Source organism: Taudactylus pleione, unplaced genomic scaffold (assembly GCF_031769625.1).
Source record: "Taudactylus pleione unplaced genomic scaffold, aTauple2 ptg000038l, whole genome shotgun sequence".
In the NCBI taxonomy this organism is placed as follows: Eukaryota; Metazoa; Chordata; class Amphibia; order Anura; family Myobatrachidae; genus Taudactylus; species Taudactylus pleione.
This window is the reverse complement of record NW_028284440.1, coordinates 2,987,645-3,009,678: the sequence shown is the minus strand read 5'-3', so window position 1 is coordinate 3,009,678 and position 22,034 is coordinate 2,987,645. Positions and strand designations below refer to the sequence as shown.

The 22,034-nt window shown below is 42.2% G+C and overlaps 1 protein-coding gene across 2 annotated transcripts in view; it reads right to left on the bottom strand.

The window, feature by feature from the left end:
- Window positions 1–1,258: 1,258 nt before the first annotated feature.
- RAB3IP (RAB3A interacting protein) overlaps window positions 1,259–22,034 on the bottom strand; it is an 81,704-nt gene continuing 60,928 nt past the window's right edge. For both annotated transcript variants that reach the window (XM_088452521.1, XM_088452520.1), the window contains exons 9-11: window positions 18,205–18,304; window positions 18,044–18,113; window positions 1,259–1,625 (exon numbers count right to left, since the gene is read on the bottom strand). In XM_088452521.1, coding sequence (XP_088308647.1) covers window positions 1,543–1,625; window positions 18,044–18,113; window positions 18,205–18,304 — 253 coding nt within the window. In that variant the 3' untranslated portion in view covers window positions 1,259–1,542. The remainder of the gene's footprint in view (window positions 1,626–18,043; window positions 18,114–18,204; window positions 18,305–22,034) is intronic.

Genomic DNA, 22,034 nt, shown 5'->3' with positions numbered 1-22,034 from the left:
GTATAAAGTGTCTGCACAGCTGACAACCTGTGTCGCTGTTGCAGGCACCAAAACTAAAACTGAGGTGCCTCTGGCTGAGGTATAGAGAGGGGGGGACTAGGGCTGAGGCATTTCATGTATTAACTGTGTGATGCCCAGGCTTTATCCCACCAACCTATACCAGAGTAAAGCCTGTGTCCCCTATAGAGGAAAAAGCAAAATGGTATCAACATTGCTAGATTATTGTGCCAATGAATCAGATTTGGCTTTGCCTGTTGAGCCCTGGACTGACTTCCAGTATTATCCATACTCCTTGATATTCAAGCTCACCCTTAGGGGTATATTTACTAAAGTGTGGGTTTTTAGAAGTGGAGATGTTGCCTATAGCAACCAGATTCTACTTAACATTTATCTAGCACCTTCTAGAAAATAATAGCAAGAATCGTTTGGTTGCTATGGGCAACATCTCCACTTCTAAAAACCTGCACTTTAATAAATATACCCCTTATTACAACATATACATTTCTACTTTCACCACTAATGTGGTAAATGACAATATTCAAAGACATTATTTTATTTTACCCTGAAAATTCCATCTGAGTACGTTTGTTGTTTTATTGCCATTAGAGCATATTAGTACACAGACTTGACAAAAACCATATAGGTAATACATTCTATTAAAATTTGTTACATTTTATTTGGTCCGCAGATTGTGCAATTCACATTTGATTATTTTAGGCACCATAAACGCTGTTATCTATTTTTGTTCCCAGGTTGAGTCTCCCATATCCAAAATGCTTGGGACAAGGGGTATTTTGGATATCGGAATATTTTGTATTTTGGAATAATTGCATACCATAATGAGATATCTTGGGAATGGGACCCAAAACTAAACACAGAATGCATTTGTGTGTTATATACACCCTATACACACAGCCTGCAGGTAATTATATACTATATATTCAGTAATTTTGTTGCTCTGTATCTTGTTTATGCCTGGTGGATAAAATAAGAGGATCCACACTACCACATTACCTCCCAACAGCTGCTGGTGGTTCTAATTTGACCTTAGCGCCTATGAGGATATCTCTTTTTTTATTTAGCATTGTGGCAAAATACTGCACTAAACTGGAGGGGCTGAAGAGAATCTAAGCAAAGTGTTACTAAAGTTATAGGTGTTGATACTATTAGGCAGGCCTGAGAAGTACTGCAAAATAAAGCAATGATACCTGTTCCCACAAAGTATTTCCACTACAATGTCACAGTAGAATACATGGAGGAAATTGAAAACTACAGTTTATTTCTTGAAATTTGCATGTGCCACCAGTAATGTACAGTACATGTCTACAAATGTTTGCCAGAACTCAGCAGCAAATAGTCTCTAACGCTCACAGTATAGCTCAGTTTCTCACGTATCTCATGAACTCTATGGACGCAGTTTACAAAGTACAGAAGATAGATATATTGTGATATGCAATTATTCAGTGTCATAGATACATTTATCACGATCTTCTGTCTCTCTACTATTGAAGAGATCAAGTCCAAGTACAGTCTTTTAGAGTATTAAAGTTCTTCTTTGAAAAATCCAAGTTTTGCTCGAGACATCTCTTTTCTCAGTAGCATTATCTCCCAGAACATCTGCTCAACTGTACAGGGAACAAAAACAGAAATCACATATTAACCTGCAAGAAACGTGCATATAGAAATATATTCAGTGTAAAATAATAGGCTTTTTGGTACTTTCAGTTAAATCCTTTCCTCTGAGACCATCTGGGGGGATACTGCTGACCATGGGGTGTACGGAGGGTATAGGAGCTAACCCTAACTGGTTAAAATTCTCAGGTGTAAAGCTCTCCCTCCCTACTCAATTTCAACTTACAAGGCCAAAAGGACAGGTTTGTACAAGAATATGATAAAAGTCACACTACTCTGACAAAACAAAAAGGAGGGATCAGTGTGTCCCCTAGATGGACTCAGAGAAAGGGATTTAATGGTAAGTACAAAAAAAACCTATTTTCTCTCTCATCCATCAGGGGGACACTGCTGAACATGTGGACTTTCCAAAGCTGCCCCTAGAAGAGGATACGCTCAGACTTAACTGAATCCAAAAACTAGCATCTTTGGACACATACTAACTGGGCATCCAGCTCCCAGATATGCTTGCTGAATTAAGGACCTAACCAATCTATTTATGGTCTGCTTAGATGCCAGAAAATCTCTTTTCTTAGCATCATAAAGAACTAGTAAACTCCCAGTCTTACAGTATGTATACTGACCGTCCTATCAAGATAGATTCTTACAACATCCAAGAGTGGCAACTGACCCTGATTGGTTGCAATACTAGATTTCCCAAAAGCAGGAATGAATTTCCTGATTAAGGTGAAAAACAGACACCACCTTTAGTTGAAAGCATGGTTGTGTGCTAAAACTGCCCTGCCTTCATGTATCATTAGAAATGGAGACTTGAAAGACAGGGCCCCCAATTCAGAAACTCTTCTAGCCTATGTAATAGCTAAAAGGAAAACAATTTCCAAGTAAAAATATCCTAATCTCCACTCTTTCCAAGGGTTCAAATGGTGGTAACTGAACAGGTGATAACACTAGGCTAAGGTCCCTATGTTCTTTGGGATGAACATATGTAGGTAGAATGTGTAAAACCCCCTGTAAACATGTCTTTTCCGGGATAGGAGCCAACCTTCTCTGAAAGCATATTGACAGAGCCAACAGCTGCCCTTTAGGTGAACCTAGGCAAAGTCCCAATTCTAGACCGGCCTGAAGGAACTAAAGCACCTTGGTCAAAGAAAATGGTGATGAAGGATAACTTGTTTTTTCGCACCAGACTATGTCGTTTTTCCATACTCTGAGAATTGTCTGAGGATACCTGCATCCTAGACTTGACCATGTTTTGAATAACCAATCTGTTTTAAGATCATTGCTTCAAGAGCCATGCCATTAAATTTAGATAATGAATGTCCTGACAGAGAATTGGTCACCGGAAAAACAGATTGTTTAATTGCGGGAGTCTGAGCCCTGGACCTACTGCCATGTTTAATACATTGGAGTAAGCCAGGGCTTGACAAATCCCAGGGGCCAGGTCGCCATGGCTACCAGATTTTGCTGCCTGGCTACCAGATTTTGCAGTTAGGGAGGAAGCAGATCCTCATCAGCTCCCACGGAGATTGGTGCCTATAGTATTGCAGAATTCATTTCATGCACAGGAGTGCATGTGCTGAGTGTCGTCTGCAGTGACTGCTGTGCCGGAGTCCATCCCGGCCTGCGCAGACTCCTCCTCTTCATCCTAGCCTGTGCTGACTCCTCCTGTCCATCCCATCCTGCGCTGATGGCTCCTCTCCATCCTGGCCTGCTCTGACCCATGCTGTCTGTCTCAGTCTACGCTGATCCTCCTGTACGCCCCGGTTGTCTGTCTCCTATCTCTGGCTGCATGGAGTTCCCCGGTAATAGGGTCTATGCATGGGCAAGGATTGCGGAGCAGCTTCAGAGGGATAGTGGTGTGACCACGAGGGGAGGGGGGGTTCTGTTGTACTTTCTGCCACCATCATTTTTTATATGAAATGTGGTCCGTTATTACTGGAGGGTGGGGGTGGAGCAGAGGAGCTGTGCAGAGCAGTGAGGGGCCTCCATGTTACTATATCCATTCAACTGCGACCATTTTGTGAGCGTGTATAACAGTTGCATAACACACAGAGCTGTGCTCCTCAATCACTCCTGTAATTTTTTACAGGAGTTGTCTGTTGTATTTGCAAATTTTAGGGTTATATCCCAATAAATTGTCTTTTTGGATATTTCATGGCCATTTTTATTATTTTTCTTTTTATTTATCTATTAAATATTTTCAAAAGTATTTGAACTAAATGTGTGATTAATCTTACTAATTTGCAGCGCTGTCTGTTATATCGTGTTTTTCTAAAGGCGCATGTAAATGCCCGCCCAGTTGTGACGTCAGTCACGACGGACCGTGCATACTGTTTGCAGAAAATATGTTCTGCACAGTCTGCAGATATGTCTATCAGGTGTACACCCACATTAACCCTGAAATCTTTGAATTCTGTAAGGATGCATCCAATGCAGCCTCACCAAAATTATCTGCTCCCATCTTAATCTGATCTGCAATCGAAAGGAGCAGAGATTTAGATAGTTCTGATTGTATATAAACAAGAATAAAAATACTAATCCACCAGCGCTTTCAGATAAATTAGGTTACTGACGAGCTTGGATTAATCCTACAAATCATTCTCAGGTTGGCAGGCGTCTCGTAGGGTTGATCAGTAGTTAGTAACCGAAAAAGTAGAGGAACAAAAAACACATAGTATAGTTCAGTTTTAATACTAGATTAGACAATCTATAAATCACATAAAATTAATAAATACAACAAAAAATATCTGTAAGCTATTTATGGCATTCATAAGCAGAATCCGTATGTGGCTGAAAAGATGAAAATTACCAGCTAGTAGTAAGAAATGGCAGCAGACAGTTCTTAAGCGCATGAGCAGAAAGAAACTCCCGGCTGCAGTCCTGGGTCTCCCTCTTAGTCACGGTGCATAAATTGTTACAGATATTTTTTATGGTATTTATTCATTTTATTTATTATATGTGTCTAATCTATTATTAAAACGGAACTATACTATGTATTTTTTGTTCCTCTACTTTTTGGGCTACTAACTAACTGATCAACCCTACGAGACGCCTGCCAACCTGAGAATGATTGTGGGATTAATCCAAGCTCAACTGTACACTAATTAATCTGAAAGTGCTGGTGGATTGGTATTCTGATTCTTGTTTCTATATACTGTATGTTGGTGGAGGAGTGAGGTACCTCTTTAGGATACACACCACTAGCTGCTTTTTTAGCGCACTAGTCACTAACTTTTTGTGTTATTGAGATCTGGTCTGACCTTTTGCTGAAAGGTATACAATCACTTATTTTGTAGCCTTGGAAACCCACGCTGAAGAAATATTAGGTATTCATAAGCAGTTCCTGTGGATACATAAACTGAAATTCTTAGCAGAAGAACTACCCACCAGTGCTGCCTACTCCTTCAGAACTTAGGGGTCGATTCAGAGCGGACGCTAAGCTGCACTCTCTCGCTGCCAAAAGGGGCCGGGTATGCAAATTCCGAGATCGCACTGTCTGTTGTAAGGACGCCTCTATGTTTTAGAGAGCGACGGCAGAGTGAGCACACGCCGGTATAAAGACGCCCACTTTTCTTCCTTAGCACACGTCATCTCCAGGAAGTGTATGATTAATCAGAACCATCGAGAGCCGTCGGAGCTGCTCGCAGCGCTTTGGGCAGACTCTACCCCACTGCAAGCACTACAGGCTGAAATACAACCAAGTGGCATGTACAATGACGCTTCCATGCTAATTATGCACACCCGTAAAACTCCGTTTTGATGCCTAGACACGCCTGTGTTTGCACCACCACTCCCCCGTTCACAAGCACCTTCCCCTGTTGCCACCCACAAACGGCACTCTCACTCAAAGTAGCGCTTAGTCTTTGTGTTAAGAGCGCACGATTCCCGATCGCAATGACTGGCTCATGCATGCACACTGCGATGCATACGCATGCGTAGACTGGCGACAATCGCCCATAGCGTGCGTCTGCGGCTTAGCGCCCGGGTCTGAATCCCCCTTTTAGTTTTAAGCTAAGAAAGGGGTAGGAGCCTTATACCCGAGAATTTTAACCAGTTAAGAGCTAGTTCCCATAACCTCAATACACCCCAGGGTCCCCCAGATGGATGATAGAACTTTAAATGATTGTTGTAAATACATTGTAACTTTAAATATTTATTTCTAAACATTGAGACTCCCCTCACAGGTAGATATATGCTGATGACCACAAATATAAAATGTGTAGTACATGTGCATAATTGGAGCAACGTATGCTTAATTGTTTTAAAATTTAAAATTGGCACTTGCAAAAATCCTACTTTTATTAGGACACTTGTATGCTGAAAAACCTGCATCCATGAATGCACTGCATTGTTAGATGCACATTATGTCAGGTTTAACCATTAATTTCCCTTGAGCGGGGATTGAGCATACACACTAGAAGGACGGAACGATATATCGTTCCAGCCTTCATTAACATACATTATGTCGCATGCAATATAGTCAGGTTTAATGTGCAACACTTCAATCCTGACTAGCAACCGCGGGCACGCGCATATTTAGCGTACACACTGAGCGATGTTGGCGATTTGTCGTTACGAAACGGCAAATCGGGCAGACATCACTCCCATGTGTACCCAACTTTAAAGCAAAGCTCTCAGGGGGTCATTCAGACCCGGTCGTTAGTGCTGATGCGCTCGGACCGGGTCGATGGCCCCCCACAGAGCATGTGCACGACGGCGCCGTGAGACCCGCTACGACCGACAGCGCCGGTCGTAGCGGGTCTCGATCCAAAGGGGGCGAGCTGTCGATGTTGATTGACAGCTCACCCGGTTTGGAAGGCGGGCCGGGGGGGTGGCAGCCCAAATGGGGGCGTTCCCTAGTGATGTCAGTGGAGAGCTTCCGGCTCAGACAGAGCCAGAAGCTCTCCGGGGCTTACGACAAGGGAGACCCTACCCTAGGGTCTCGTCGTAAGTCCCGATGGTCGCGATGGTCTTGACCATCGCGACCATCACCTTAGGCGGTCGTAAGGCTGTGGGTGTTAACCCACAGCCTTACCACCGCAAAGGAGGACGTCTTGAAAATTCAAGACGTCCTCCCCTCATTCAGACCGACCGCACGCTCTGTGCAACCGGCTCTGAATGAGGTCCTCAGTCTCTTTCAGAGCTGCCACCCAGAGATTTTCTATTATTTCTATTATTTTGTTTTTCAAGTTAGGAGTTGGTGAAAAAAAAAAAAATACAATCTACTGTATATAATATGCAATGGAGTATATATAGATGATAAAATTCTCATACATTTAAATAAGCAGATACAAATTTGCTAAATACAGTTCAAATATACAGGGAGTTTTTGCACTTATTAAATAAACACGTGCTTATATGCAAAACCTGAAGAGTAAAGCTGCATACACTTGGTACGATCTGTACCACCAACAACTTGAAAGATATCTTTCAGTAAAGTCATCCTGGCACATCTCTGAACAGGCAACGTTGACAATATCGTGCCAGTTGGCCTGCATGTACGGACGATCATAGATATCGTCATCGTTCATGCAGGAACGAGCATCGTTGGTCGTTCACTGCATAAAAATTAACAATATGAACGAAATATCGTTATCATTCATAGATATTGTACCGTGTGTACGCACCATTAGCTTTTTACGGTCATCCCAAACAATGGAGTTAATCAAACTAATTTTTTTACTCTCTAATGAAAGAATTGGAGAAGTCTTATTAGGGACAGATGTAGCAAGTGTTAAACGGACATCGGGCATGTCACACTGCCATTCAAGGTATGTGTTGTGGTGCTTTAAGGGAACATATTACATCACTTTGGCAAGATACTCAAAAGCATTGTCTCAATTAAAAAATAATTCAGTATTGCTTTCTCCTACAGACATCATAGTGATATATTTTTCCCACTGATACTGTATGAGGTTCCACAAACACACAAACACTGTGTGCCCTTACCCTATAATCAGCACCATTGTTGCAGCTTGGGTTAATTACTGCTACAGCAGAGAAACAATTAGCATGGTCAGCCTGGGATACTCACACTGTAATGAGACATTGCAAAATCCATGTTGAACACCCACCTAAGGAAATACAGCCACATGCTGAATAGCAATGGAGATTCGCCAGTCATCCTTTGGGTGGTGGGTGTAAAGGGTAATGACTTAAAGTGTTAAAATTATTTAAGCTCATTTGTTGAATAACAAATTCCAGCAAACTCTTAATAGCCACTGTCTGTCTGTGCATGCTGCTGCTTGTAGTACTATAGCCTTTAGCTTACAGTTGTTTATTGCTTGAATTTTTTGGAAAACAAATACATTTGTGCCATGCCACTACCCTAGAGCTGATTATCATGGGGAAAGGTTGTGGGCACTGTCTGTCGAACACTGGTTGATTTAGAAGAGTAATCTACAATATCTGTAGTTTTATGTGAAAAAAAGGTTTTGATACCAAGCCTTTGGCAAGCTCTCTAAGCTCTTGATCAATGTTGCAAGTTTTATGATGTTGTACTATACGGTATCTAAATTGATTAGATACTACGTAGTATAGCAGCACACAATGCGTACCAAGCAAACAACCCCTCTGGGGGTGTCCTGTTTTAAAGTCACTATATGTGGTACCTTGGTTAAAATAACTGACTAGCACAGGCCAATTGTACAGACAGAGAGAACAGCACACCTTTTGCTGCCTCAGTAGGACAGGTTATAGCAGCTACCTTGCAGTCCAGGGGCACCTCTATTGTTCACCAACTTTTTGTGGCATGTTTGGCGGTGACTTGTGAGCTCAGTGCTTATAATATCCAGGAATAAATTGGCATGGTGATTCGTGTTTTAAAACGTCAGTTTTCTGCCAATTTTCTGTGATTTAGGGGCAGATTCACAGTTGGGAACAAACCATGTTGCAATGCAAGGGGTAGAAATACATTTATTTTTTGCATGTAGGGTAAATACTTGCTGCTTTTGCTTATATAGAGCACAAGTTCTGGACATCTTTATTGTTACACTGCAATTTAGATTGAGTTTGAACACACCCCTCCCAAATCTAAATCCCTCTGCACATTTTAAATCTGCCCTGCTTTACTCCCTACTAAGACTCAGGCTCTTAGCCTCTATTACTTACAGCAGGGCCTTTATCAAATCGCACTCCTTTACATTCCCCCCATACTCTGATTCACCTAATGTGGGCCATCCATTAGCACCGCAGTTCCCCAATGCTGATCAAAATTGTCGATCAGCAGGCATCGATTATTGGTGATCCATCGGGTAATCAGGGAAATTTTGCATGTTAAAAACTCCCCGACTAGCTGATCATGATCATTTTAGGTTGGGATCGGCAAATCAGGGAAATCCAACATGTTGGATTTCCCCGATGCCAGACCCTGGAATCAGGGGACTGGGCAATGGCAACAATCAGATATATGGGCCACTTAATCCCTACAGTAGTATGGTTAAAGCAGAACTAACCCATCCAAAAGAGGGGAAGGCAGGATTGAATTTTTTCCAACAGTTTGGGGTGGTGATATTAAATCCAGCCCAAATATCAAAATGGGTTATATATAACAAATCCCTTGTCTATGGCCAACTGGAAATTAAGTAATGCAAGTAGACAGTAGCAACTTCATATAGTATAACAGATTTGTTAATAATTTAAGTACTATCAGCTGAGGAGTCAATCCGCAATCAGCTGATAAGAAGTGGCTAGACACTTCTACTGTATATTGATTTCCTATGTCAGTTAGCCTTATTAGGGGGTACAGACAGACTTCCCTAAATTCTGATTAACTTTTCACATGATCATGTGTAATTGGATACGGTCCTTAGTTTCATGCACATAATATGGGTACAGCTGCATCCGACTTGGTGCATCAGCCTCTGTGTGGAAATGAAAATGTGTTTACTGGAATGATGCCATATACTTATGTGTTTCAACATCTTGAACACAGCCTTGACTCAGCTAGTAAGGAAATATCCTGTTAATACTTATTATATAGAAAAGCTGTATGCATTGGCTTGTTTACATCAAATGGGTCTGATAGAACTTAAATTTTATCGAAATTATTTGAAGAAAACAGTGTCCCATAAGCATAACATGTTCCAATCATATATTTAATTAACAATGTAGTACAATATACCGATTCTCAGGTACTGTTTTCCCCCTACCCAAAATGAGGACTATACCTTGAAAAGCTTTTGAAATAGAATGCTACAAACTGGGGGAGGGGGGTTGTGGAGAGGGAATCAGTATGAAATACAGCCGGCCGCATGGCTGGCGGTTCAATTCCCAGCAGCGCCTGGCCGACTAAAGCAGAGTTCCCGGCAGCGGAAGCCCGACAGCGCTGGAAAAATCCCGATCGTCGATAGGCAAGTATTGACTAACCTAACTTAACCCAGCATTTCACCCTCGCCGGGATATGAAAGTCGGGAAGCCGGCTGCCGGTATTAAGGCAGCCGACTTCCCGATTGTATACAGTGGAGGGATTTAAAAAATTACACAAATCTCTTCCCATACCCTAAATTATTCCCCTACAGGTAAAAATAACCAAATGTATGAGCATAGGCTCCGGGATCTTTAACTGCCTTTATTGTAAATTAATGACCCACAGGAGTAAGATGGCTGGCTTTAACAGCAAGACCAAAACACTACGGGCGCACTTCAATTAGTTGCAGGTCTTACTACGTGGCTGCAGTTCCCAGGTTTAATGCCTGGAGCAAATCAATCAACTGTCTGTTTTCTTGTACGGTAACCCATAGATCTGGGTTAAGCGCCCAGAGCTGAGGGTTGATCGCTCGTAGGCAGCCGCGGTAAGCCATGAAATCACTACTTACTGTGGATTTCTGGTCGCACCTCAGTAGGGAGGTCTGGTACGAACAGATTCATGCTGCATCTATGAAAGGTCATGGGCCATTAATACTGAAGAACTGGATCTGTTCAAAATCAGCCCACTAGTAATGAAGAACACCTGCTATTTTTATTTTAATCCTATACTGCAATTGTGTCATGATTTGCATGTCTACTGATTGGGAGAAGAAACATTGCAAAAGATGTGTCTTTACTTTTGTATATATAACATTTAAGCAATACACCTCCCACAGCATTTCACCTGGTCTTCTGATGGCATCACTGGCTTATGTCTTGTTGCCAGCTAAAGAACTCTTCAATCCAATATTATGGGCTCTCTCAGAAATTCAGCAAATGGTATGTACTAATTATGTCAATATTCAGGATGTTCCAGTGATTGCTGAGGTGAGTTGTGTTGATCAGTGGGTCTGCAGAGTGAAAGCGGTTCAAGCAAGGATGATTCCACCAGATACGTACTTTATGTGGCACCTGTAGCCTCTATCGCGTTTCACCCCGCAGAGGGGGTTAATCAGAGACTGACTTACTTCCGCAAACACCGGACCAGTTTACACTGGGACATAAATACTGGGGAAGGAGGTGTAAGTAGGAAGGCCAGGGATATTATCTGCAGGGCAATCGGAGGGAGCGACGATACTTATCAGTAAGACCAACCAGAGGAACACTGCTAATAAAAGATATCCACAGAAACGGCTGGAGCGGTACAACCACAAGGGACCAATACAAGGTATTTTAACGGTGACTTGATTCACAACTGCTAAGGATTTATTCGGTGTCCGTTATATAAGTAAGACTTGCGATATACAGTTCTCAGCTAACGCTGGGAGGACCCTCACCATAGGAGACACTCTCTCCTTATAGAACTTGCACTATGTATCACCTTATAAACTATACTGCTGTTCTCTAATAGAAGGCAATAAACAGAGTCAGCACCTAAATGCAGCTCCACTACTTTCTATTTTACCCTTGAAGATGTACAAGCTGACATAGGCTATTGGCAGGACCGAATAGCCTATGTCAGGGCTTACAATTCCTGATTCAGTGTTCGCTGTGTTCTTAACACAGAGGGGTCCCCGTGTAGGCAATTCCATTATCAATTTCTCTTTTGATAGCGTTTTTAAAAGTTACTGGTGCTATCCCTGGTTTTAGATTGGATTGTTTAAAACTATTTTTGAGAAATATTCAGGTCTGTAATAAATTGGTCTGTGTATTTATTTTTCCCTGGATGATGCATGGCTCATCGACTCCACTACAGAGGGTTGACTGCTTTAACTATCCTGGTGTAGTCGCCTCACCCTAATATTTCCCTGTCCAGCAGACTGTCAACCTGAAGCAAAATAACCCTGACAGTCAACTGGTCAAAAAATATATTGTTTTGTCAAAGTTTTTAGATATGTTCCACAACTCCTCAGTTATGATATCTTAATACATGGTCCATTATATCGATACTCTCAATAGTCAGTTTTCTTGGTCTGTCTGGAGGGCATCAAACTACCCAAAGTGTATTTTACAGGCTCTCCTTTACAGGAGGTGACATGGCATTAAAGACATGGCTATGTTACACCCCCTCTTCCACCATTGACTTCCTGCCGAATCACACATGGGCTAACCCAAAATTAAGCAAGTTTAGCTATATGGAGATGCCCATAGTCTCTTCCAGCAGGCCTCCTCTCCCACTCACCTTAACACACGAATGACTTTGAATTCTCTCACATCTCAAAATTTCTAGTTCACCCTTCCCCCCTCCCCCTTCCAAATCCAAAATCTAGTGAACACTGCACAACCTGAATGATTGTAACCATCTCTCTCCTTAAAACAGTAGTGGGGTTTTGCAATTACACCACTTCAGCAGCCCTGGATGAAGTTGCTCCTGTTATCACACTTCATCTCCATTATTCCAAGCCCCCATCCCTGGCATTTCAAGTCAGTTGCTACAGATGTGTCCTTTTGCATCTTCGCCGATTGTGCCACACATGGCGCCATGCAATTAACCGCGTGTGCTATGCTACACCATGCCACGTGCTGCGTTTGCACCATGCAATCCTATGGAGTCGCGGGTGCGAACGCAGCGCGCATACCCACTCGCGGGTATGCAACTCATGCTATGCGTGGCGCAATTTGCTGCAAAAGCGGAAGAGATGCAAGAGGACACATCTGTACCTACAAAAGTGCTCACATTCTGCTGAGCACCTCTGGGGAAAGTTCCAATGCAATGCCGGCTTTATCCACCTCAGATTTATCCTGTCTATTAAAATTCCCTCTCTCTTGCCAAATTGTCCTACTTCCAAACACCCAATCCAACAACCTCCATTGCTTCTTTTTCGCCATCAACACCCTTCTCTGCCCTCCACCTCCTCCCCCACCACCCATGACTGTTACTTAGGTCTACGAAAATATCAATGCTATCAGTAGCAACATCTGTTCCTGATGGCACTCCCTTCCCCCACTTGCCATGCTCTACACCTTTCCAAACTTCTGGAGCAGCTGGTTTACAAACATTTAACATTTTCTCACCATTCACTCTCCCCTTACAACTAATGATCTACTATTGGCAAAGTCGAAGGGCCACATTTGCCTGCTCCTGCTTTTTGACTTACTGTATCTGCCACAGTTGATCACTCTCCTCCTTGACTCCCCTCACTCCATGGCTTTTGTGTCACCAGTCTTTTCTGGTTTACCTACTACGAAAACATATACAGAATGGCCCTGCGCTGATATTAATGCTGTGAATTACTAATTCAGAGAAAAATCAGTAGGCATAATTGCTGGTATTGATCGTGTCAACATTTAGTAACAAGGTGGCCTTCATCTAGGAATATTACTTATAACGATGTTCAAGTATAAATTACCCCAAATAAATTGGGAAAACCATGGCGTAAGTCATAAAATTAAATTTTAATATACAGTCAGGTGCATAAATATTGGGACATTGACAGAATTTTCATATTTTGGCCTCTATTCACCACCACAATGGTTTTGAAATGAAACAAACAAGATGTGCTTTAACTGCAGACTTTCAGATTTAATTTGAGGGTAATTACATCCAAATCAGGTGAACGGTGTAGGAATTACAACGGTTTCTATATGTGCCTCCCACTTTTTAAGGGGCCAAAAGTAATGGGACAAACTAAACAATCCTAAATCTAATTTTCACTTTTTAATACTTTGTTGCAAATCCTTTGCAGGCAATTACAGCCTGTAGTCTGGAACATCACCAGACGCTTGGTTTCATCCCTGGTGATGCTCTGCCAGGCCTCTACTGCAAATGTCTTCAGTTTCTGCTTGTTCTTGGGGCATTTTCCCTTCAGTTTTGTCTTCATCAAGTGAAATGCATACTCAATCAGATTCAGGTCAGGGGATTGACTTGGCCATTGCATAACATTCCACTTTTTAGCCTTAAAAAACTCTTTGGTTGCTTTTGCAGTATGCTCGGGTCATTGTCCATCTGCACTGTGACGCGCCGTCCAATGAGTTCTGAAGCATTTGACTGAATATGAGCATATAATATTGCACGAAACACTTCAGAATTCATTCTGCTGCTTTTGTCAGCAATCACATCATCAATAAATACAAGGGAACCAGTTCCATTGGCAGCCATACATGCCCACTCCATGACACTACCACCACCATGCTTCACTGAGGAGGTGTTATGTTTTGGATCATAAGCAGTTCCTTTCCTTCTCCATACTCTTCTCTTCCCATCACTCTGGTACAAGTTGATCTTTGTCTCATCTGTCCATAGGATGTTGTTCCAGAACTGTAATGGCTTTTTTAGATGTTGTTTGGAAAACTCTAATCTGGTCTTCCTGTTTTTGTGGCTCACCAATGGTTTATATCTTGTGGTGAACCCTCTATATTCACTCTTGTGAAGTCTTCTCTTGATTGTTGACTTTGACACATATACACCTACCTCCTGGAGAGTGTTCTTGATTTGGCCAACTGTTGTGAAGGGGTTTTTCTTCACCAGGGAAATAATCCTTCTGTCATCCGCCACAGTTGTTTTCCGTGGTCTTCCGGGTCTTTTGGTGTTGCTGAGCTCTTCAATGCGTTCTTTCTTTTTAAGAATGTTCCAAACAGTTGATTTGGCCACACCTAATGTTTTTCCTATCTCTCTGATGGGTTTGTTTTGATTTTTCAGCCTAATGATGGCTTGCTTCACTAATAGTGACAGCTCTTTGGATCTCATATTGAGAGTCTACAGCAACTGATTCCAAATGCAAATGTCACACCTAGAATCAACTCCAGACCTTTTACCTGCTTAATTGATAATGAAATAACGAGGGAACAGCCCACACCTGTCCATGAAATAGCTTTTGAGTTGATAGTCCCATTACTTTTGGCCCTTTAAAAAGTGGGAGGCACATATAGAAACCGTTGTAATTACTACACCATTCACCTGATTTGGATGTAATTACCCTCAAATTAAATCTGAAAGTCTGCAGTTAAAGCACATCTTGTTTGTTTCATTTCAAAGCCATTGTGGTGGTGAAGAGGTCAAAATATGAAGATTCTGTCAATATCCCAATATTTATGCACCTGACTGCAGGTCCAAAAAAAGAGGGAACAGTGCAAGTGTATTAAAACATAGTAAAACATAAAAGGGAAATTCCTATAACATACCCTTTAGGGCTAGTGGTGTTTGTAAACGGATGGAAAAATCAGCCAAAGAAAAGTTCGGAATCTTTCGGGCTAGGTTTAACAGAATACCACGGGCATGCAGCCTTCTGGGTGAAATGTGTTCAGGAATCCCGAATGGTAAGCATAACGTCTGCACGATGCATTTCGGAACAGAGCCCTTCTTCAAGTGCAGATCTCCCAATTTATTTTGGGTAATTCATACTTGAACATCATTATAAGTAATAGCGCGTTATAGGGTGTATTATTACCATTTGAATTACCTCTATTCAAGTTTTTACTTCTTTATACGCTTTTCTGCTGCTTTTACTATTTCTACTGCGCCATATAAGATACCCATTTTTTACTTTTTCATCTACGAGTATATAATATGTAACTAACGTACTGCATTTATTTAAAATCCAAATAAACAGATTTTACACACACATGTAAATAGACGGACAGTTAGCAGTATAAATGCAAACTATGAGGTTTGATCAATTCGCAATTAGTTGGTGGCCGCCAATAAGGTCATATTCCCTTCACCGGAATGGAGACACAGTTGATAAGTGTTCAACTGCAGAAAAATGTATCTGTACTTTCAGTTGAGGTTTTTTAGTGATCAACTGCAGAAAAAGTATCTGTACACAGTTGAGGTTTTCCAATCCAGCAACTCATGTCATTTGTCTTAGGATATTCACTTACATAGAGATATAGGTAGCAAGTCTATAGCAATGGCTCTTGTTTGAGACTTTCAAAGTGATTTACCTACTACCACTCTTATCTCTCCTTCTGCCTCTTCCTCTGGCACCTGCATCCCTACTCTCCCTCTGTCTACCAGGGTCACCCAAGGTTTTGTTCTCGTCTCACTATTTCCCACTCTTTAGGTCTCCTCTCTTGAACAACTAATCGGCTCTTTCAGTCTCCAATATAACCTCTATGCCGATGACTATCCACTGACCTCTCTTTCTCTTATTCTTCCATGTTCACTTGGATGGCTGTACGCTAGCTCATTCTCGACATATGCAAAACTTAGCAGATCTTTCCATCACTAGTGTTGTATTCACTCCTCCCATTTTCCTTAAGGTTCAAGATGATGCTTTCACCCATGTTCCCATGTGTACAGGCTAGGCGTCATCACTGACATATTCCTCAACTTCACTCCCCACATCCACTCAATTGCATGATCCAGTCGCTTCCATCTTTGCACCATTACCGGAATTCGCACTCTCCTGCCTGGATGTCATCAAGACCATTGTTTAGTCTCGTCAAAGCCAAACTTAATTATTGCAATTTGCTCTTCTCTGGCTTGTCTGTCACATATCTGTCTCTCTCTGCAGTCTGTCCTAAATGTGGCAGGACAAATAATCTCTCTCGCACACCAAATTTCTTCCACTGTGTCTCTCTGCAAAGGACTCCATTGGCTCTCCACAGTACAATTTAAGCTGCTTACACTCAAGTAAAAATACTTCTTTAATGCCTCCCTCTTTAAATCACCAACTTTGACAGAGTTGGCGAGAATGGGAGTATTAATAATGATCTTCAGATCACCTTCTCTAAGCACCTCACAGTACCCTCCTTTGAAACTCCATGTGCAGCCTGACATGCCATTTCAAGAGCTTCTTCAAAACCCAACCCTATCGTGCATGTCCATCTTGGTCCATCCGTCCATCCCATGCACCTCCCTTCTCATGCTCCACTTGTCCCTTTCGCTAATTTTATCTAAACCTATCATCTTCGCCTATGCTCCATCCTTAAGCACTACTGCAATATACCCCTGCCACTTGTTACCCCTCCAGCCCTATCATCGTTGTTTGCATCACTGTCCATCATGGATATTGGACCTCCTTCCTCCTCTTGCAAATGCTTTTGTTCTACTTCTAACATAGTTGTTTTAAATATTTTCTCACCTTGTATTTGTTTCTACTGCCGATATATATATATATATATATATATATATATATATAGATATATAGATATATATATATAGATATAGATATATAGATATATATATATAGATATATATATATAGATATATATATATAGATATATATATATATATATATATATATATATATATATATATATATATATATATAGATATAGATATATATATATTTTTTTTAATTTAATTTTTATTATTATTTTTTTAAGACCTATGGGGATGTCTGGAAATCTCCTCAACCCACTCTTACATCTAAAGGCAGCATTGCTTTCTATGCCAAGAAAACGATCACTAGATGTTAAAATACCCTGCAATTCCAACATTATGTCGAAACAAATTTGTAGTTCTTATAAGGTTTACTTATGTATCAAAATAATGCTTGAATAAATTAGTGTGGGCATTCTGTGTATTGTATCTCCTCAGACCTCATTTGGTGCTGCTTTAAATAAATTAGATTGTGATGGGCTTGTGACACCACCATTGGCATTAGTAATATCCTTAATAATAAATTGAGAAGATGTGAAAAGTGCTTGGAAGTGTTCTATGCTTTTTAATTTTGACTTCTGCCTATCTGGTGGGCGTTTAGTCATTTTTTTTGTCATATTAAAAATAAATATTCAAAATAAATGTTTACACTAAACTGGTTAGGGATAATAAAGAACCAATTACCAAAATAAAATGTTTTTGACAATTTTTATTTTAAATATTATAAAGTGCCAATATATTACTATGTACTGTAACTTGCCAGAAATATATTAAAAAAAAAAAAAAATTGATAATCATTTATACACAAGTCCTTCATCACCATAATATTTAAAAGTCTTATTCCTGACTTTGTATAATTATCTTAACATAATAACACTCTGTGGAAACTGTCAGAAATGCAACATTTAGAATAACATTAAATTAAAAGTAATAGTTTTACCTTACTTTATTGAAATACGTGTCACAAAATGTGTACCGTCATGTGTTGTCCTAAAAACTATTCTAGAATGATTTACTCACCATCCTGCTGCTTTACAAGTCCTTGATGAATGTACCGAATATATGTGAAGAAATTACATACGGAGGTAATCTGTTAAAACAATCACAATACAGTGCATTAGCATACAGCATATTCATCTATGCACAGATGATCGACAAAACAAAATGTAATTACTACTCACCCTATATCTACAACATGGAGAAATATAGTAATAATTGCTAGAGTCTCCGAGTTTGATTCTGTGCTTACAAGACTTTGTTTGACCACTCAGAGCACATTTCCTAAAAATAAATAAAAATGTAGAAGCATCTTAAATTACAAGAATTACTTTAAAAAAATTTAAATCACAACACTGTAATTATTAACACTTAATATTGGGATGAAAATCAATAGTTAACCGTTACATTATGCAGTATACACAACTTGAGCTGATCATACTAGTTTACAAATTGTTGCCCATTATGATCTATTTAGATCAAATAGGTAGCGCTGCTGCGTTTGATGAGCAGCGCTGGAGGACAGCTATTTGAGTTGAGTGCCTCCGGTTGCTATGGTGATGAGACGCTAGTAGCTTTGGATTGGGTTGTAATGTTAGAGATCTGACAGCCGCTTCCTGTCAGACGGAACCCTGTGGCTGATAGTAGTTGGTGGGGAAGCCACAGTAGTTCCGTTGTGTCCGGCGCGTCACTTCCGGTTTGACGGAGGACGGCGTCCCGCCATGTGGATCATGGTGTGGTTGCGGAGAGTCCGTCTTACGGGATGTGATGGCCGTTCAGATGGGAGGTGATGCATGTCAGGTGCATGCACAGGTGAGAGTACTCATTATGGGGGTGTTAGGTATTTAAGGGCATTCGTTGCTAGAGTTGGCATAGCTGACCCTTGAGGAAGGTGGCAACACCGAAACAGCTGTCGGGCTGGGAGCTATCAATATGCCTATAATAACTACGATATGATAAGTATCATTATGTCATCTATATGGATGGAATGCAGCATATGCCTTTTTTGCATTTAAATAAATGTTTGTCTTTTTTGCTACAAAGCTGATGTGCTGGTTGGTGCTGCCTGTTTCCTTGGATACAGTTTAAGCATTATATTTGATAGATCAAAGGGACACTAAAGTTTTTGTGTGTTTCCCCCATTCACAAAAAAAATGGTATCCTACTCTAAAACATTTTAGAGTCAACTACATTTTCACTCTGCCTGTGGGTGCATATATCATCCAACTGTACAAATCAGCAAAGTTATCAGATTTCGAACGAGGCATGATAGTGGGTGCCCGACGGATGGGATATTCCTTACGAAGTTGTGTGGCCATTCAACAATAAATCGATCTATGTTGTTACGTGTGTACCGAGAATACCTCATGGAAGACATTACCACTCCACCATGGACAGCACAGTGGCTGACCACAGGTGCTTAATGATCATGGCCAGCGTTGTCTGGCCAGAAGTGTCCGTGATAACAGACAAGCGACACTGGCTCAAATCCCATCCACATTCAATGCAGGAGATACCGGACGCATATCCAGCAGGTCAGTGCAGCGTTCTTTAGCTTCCACAGCATATGGGAGCAGAAGACCCAAGAGAGTGCCCTTGCTGACACTGGACACAGTGCGTCAGCTGGGCTCGTGACGTTGCTAATTGGACCCTGGTGGACTGGCAACTGGCATGGTCCGATGAGTCACAATTCCAGTTGTTTAGAGCAGATGGTAGGGTTTCGGTGTGGTGCAGACCCCATGAAGCCATGTATCCCAGTTGTCACCGTGCAGGCTGGTGGTGGTCCATAATGGTGTGGGGTGTGTTAACGTGACATGGATTGGATCAACTGATCCGTTTGAAGAAGTCATTGACCGGTAACTGCTACATTGCCCTGCTTGATGACCATTTGCAGCCCTTCAAGACTTCATGTACCCCACAATGATGGAAAATTCCAGCAGGATAATGCACAGTGTCTTCGGTCCCAAAACGTCCACTTGTCGAGTTGCTGCACTTCGCCAGGCTAGATGGGGTCCTACAAGAAATAGGGTTCTATTCCATGGCACATGTGTGTGTGCGCATGTGTGTCCACCACTCTGCAAGAAACAGCTACCGCCCGGCACTTGCCCCCGCCCCAAAGCGCCGCATCCCCTGTTGCCCGGTCACCCTCAATGTAGCCTTGCCATGGACACAGATGCTGGATGTGACGTCAAGCTGTGCCGACGTCACGTTCTTCCCATCAGAGGCTCCCAGTCTATCTGGCATCTGTGTCTGCCCACCATCAGGACACGTGAGGGTTCTGGGCGACAAGACGCGGCGCATTGGGGGCGGGGGGAGTGCCGGGCAGTAGGTTGCATGGGGATGTGGAGCATTGGGGCAGGGGAGAGTGCCGGGTGGTGCATCTCGGGCCTTGCACAGGGTGGTGACAGGCTGGAGGGCAGAGATCCCTCCCCCTGTATAAAAGCAAGGGCTCGCTGTTCGGGTGGGAACAGTCGCCTGAACACATGAAAGAGTAGACCTGTGTCCACTCTCTGTCTGTGCAGGAGCTGAAAAAAAAAACCTGTGGGGATCTGGGAGCTGTAAAAAAAAAAATCTGTGGTGCCAACAGAGTTTATTATTGCGAAGGCCCCCACCCGGCTAGAAAAATTTTCTGGGGAGAACACACACACACATATATATTCTTTGCTTGGTCTCTTTGACCGGACCACTCTTTGAATATCTCAAAGACTAAAGGCCTGATTCAGAGCCACTCGCTCACGCTGTGCGCTCGCAAGCGGCCCGATGTTCTGCATATGCACACGCTTCGTTCTGCGAATGCGCGAACTACACACTGCGATCGCAACCCTCTCGCTCGCCCAGCAAAGGCAAACCAGGGTAATGAGTGAAGGGAGAGGCCGTTTGTGGGCGGTAACAGGGGCAGGACACTAATAATGGGGGGTTGGAGATGCGAACGCAGGCGTGCCTGAGTGTTTCAACGCCGTTTTAGAGGCATGCATAATTAACAGGCAGCGTCATAGTACACGTCACTTGCCTTTTCTTTTTACACTGATTTCCTAGCAATACTTGCGTTAGGGTAAAGCAACCGTAAGCACTGCGTTAGCATCCGATGGTGCTCGATGTACCAATGTTTTAATACACTTCCTGGAGATGACGTGTGCTTGTAGGCGGTTCTGCCTGTGCGATTGGGCGTACGCCCAGACAAAGTGGCCGCTCGCTAAGACATGTTGGGCGTGCTTATGCCTTGGCGAGCGTTCGCTTCCCATGGCGTCACCTTGACAAATTTGCATATGCATAAGCAAGCGTATGCAGAGAGCGAGCGGGTCTGAATCAGGCCCTAAGTAAGATATTAATGTGATTCTCTTGCAACGGATTTCAAAGCATCAATAAATTACAGAATTTGTAACTGTAAAAACTGTATAAAATTGAATTGAAAAAAAAAAAAAAAAAAAGACACAAAAACCATAATAAACTTTGGTATAGCGAACCTTAAAATGTCAAGAAAACTACCAGAACACAGTGCCAGCACAGTGACCCGGGGGAAGCGGGATAGGGGTGATCGCCGCCAGCTGCTGTTCTCACGCACTACTGGTGGTCTATGCTTTCACATGGACGCGACGCCCTAGCCATGTGCGGACACTGTTTACTTTCTGCAGAGTTCAGCTCCTGATTGGACGTCTGGTTACGTGACGTAGCTATTACATAATGAGGGAGGGCGCGCAGTCGGCACAATACATGAGACTGCTGCGGAGGACGCTCTTCTCTCACCTTTCTCTAACACGTCGATTCCAGACTCGCAACTCCCAGACAATCGCCACCGGGTTTGCGCCTCAAAAGCAACGCCTCATTTCTCTGCTTTCCACGAGCCACTGATTGGCAGGAGGCTGGGAGACGATAAGGCGGAGTAACAGTGCATTATCATTTGCATCTATAGGGGCTCAGCTTTCAATACCCACTGGAAATGATCCATTTTGAATCAGAGTCCAGTGTCAAACGCAGGATTTCTAGAGGGGGGGGGGGGTTCCAAATGCTTGATTTT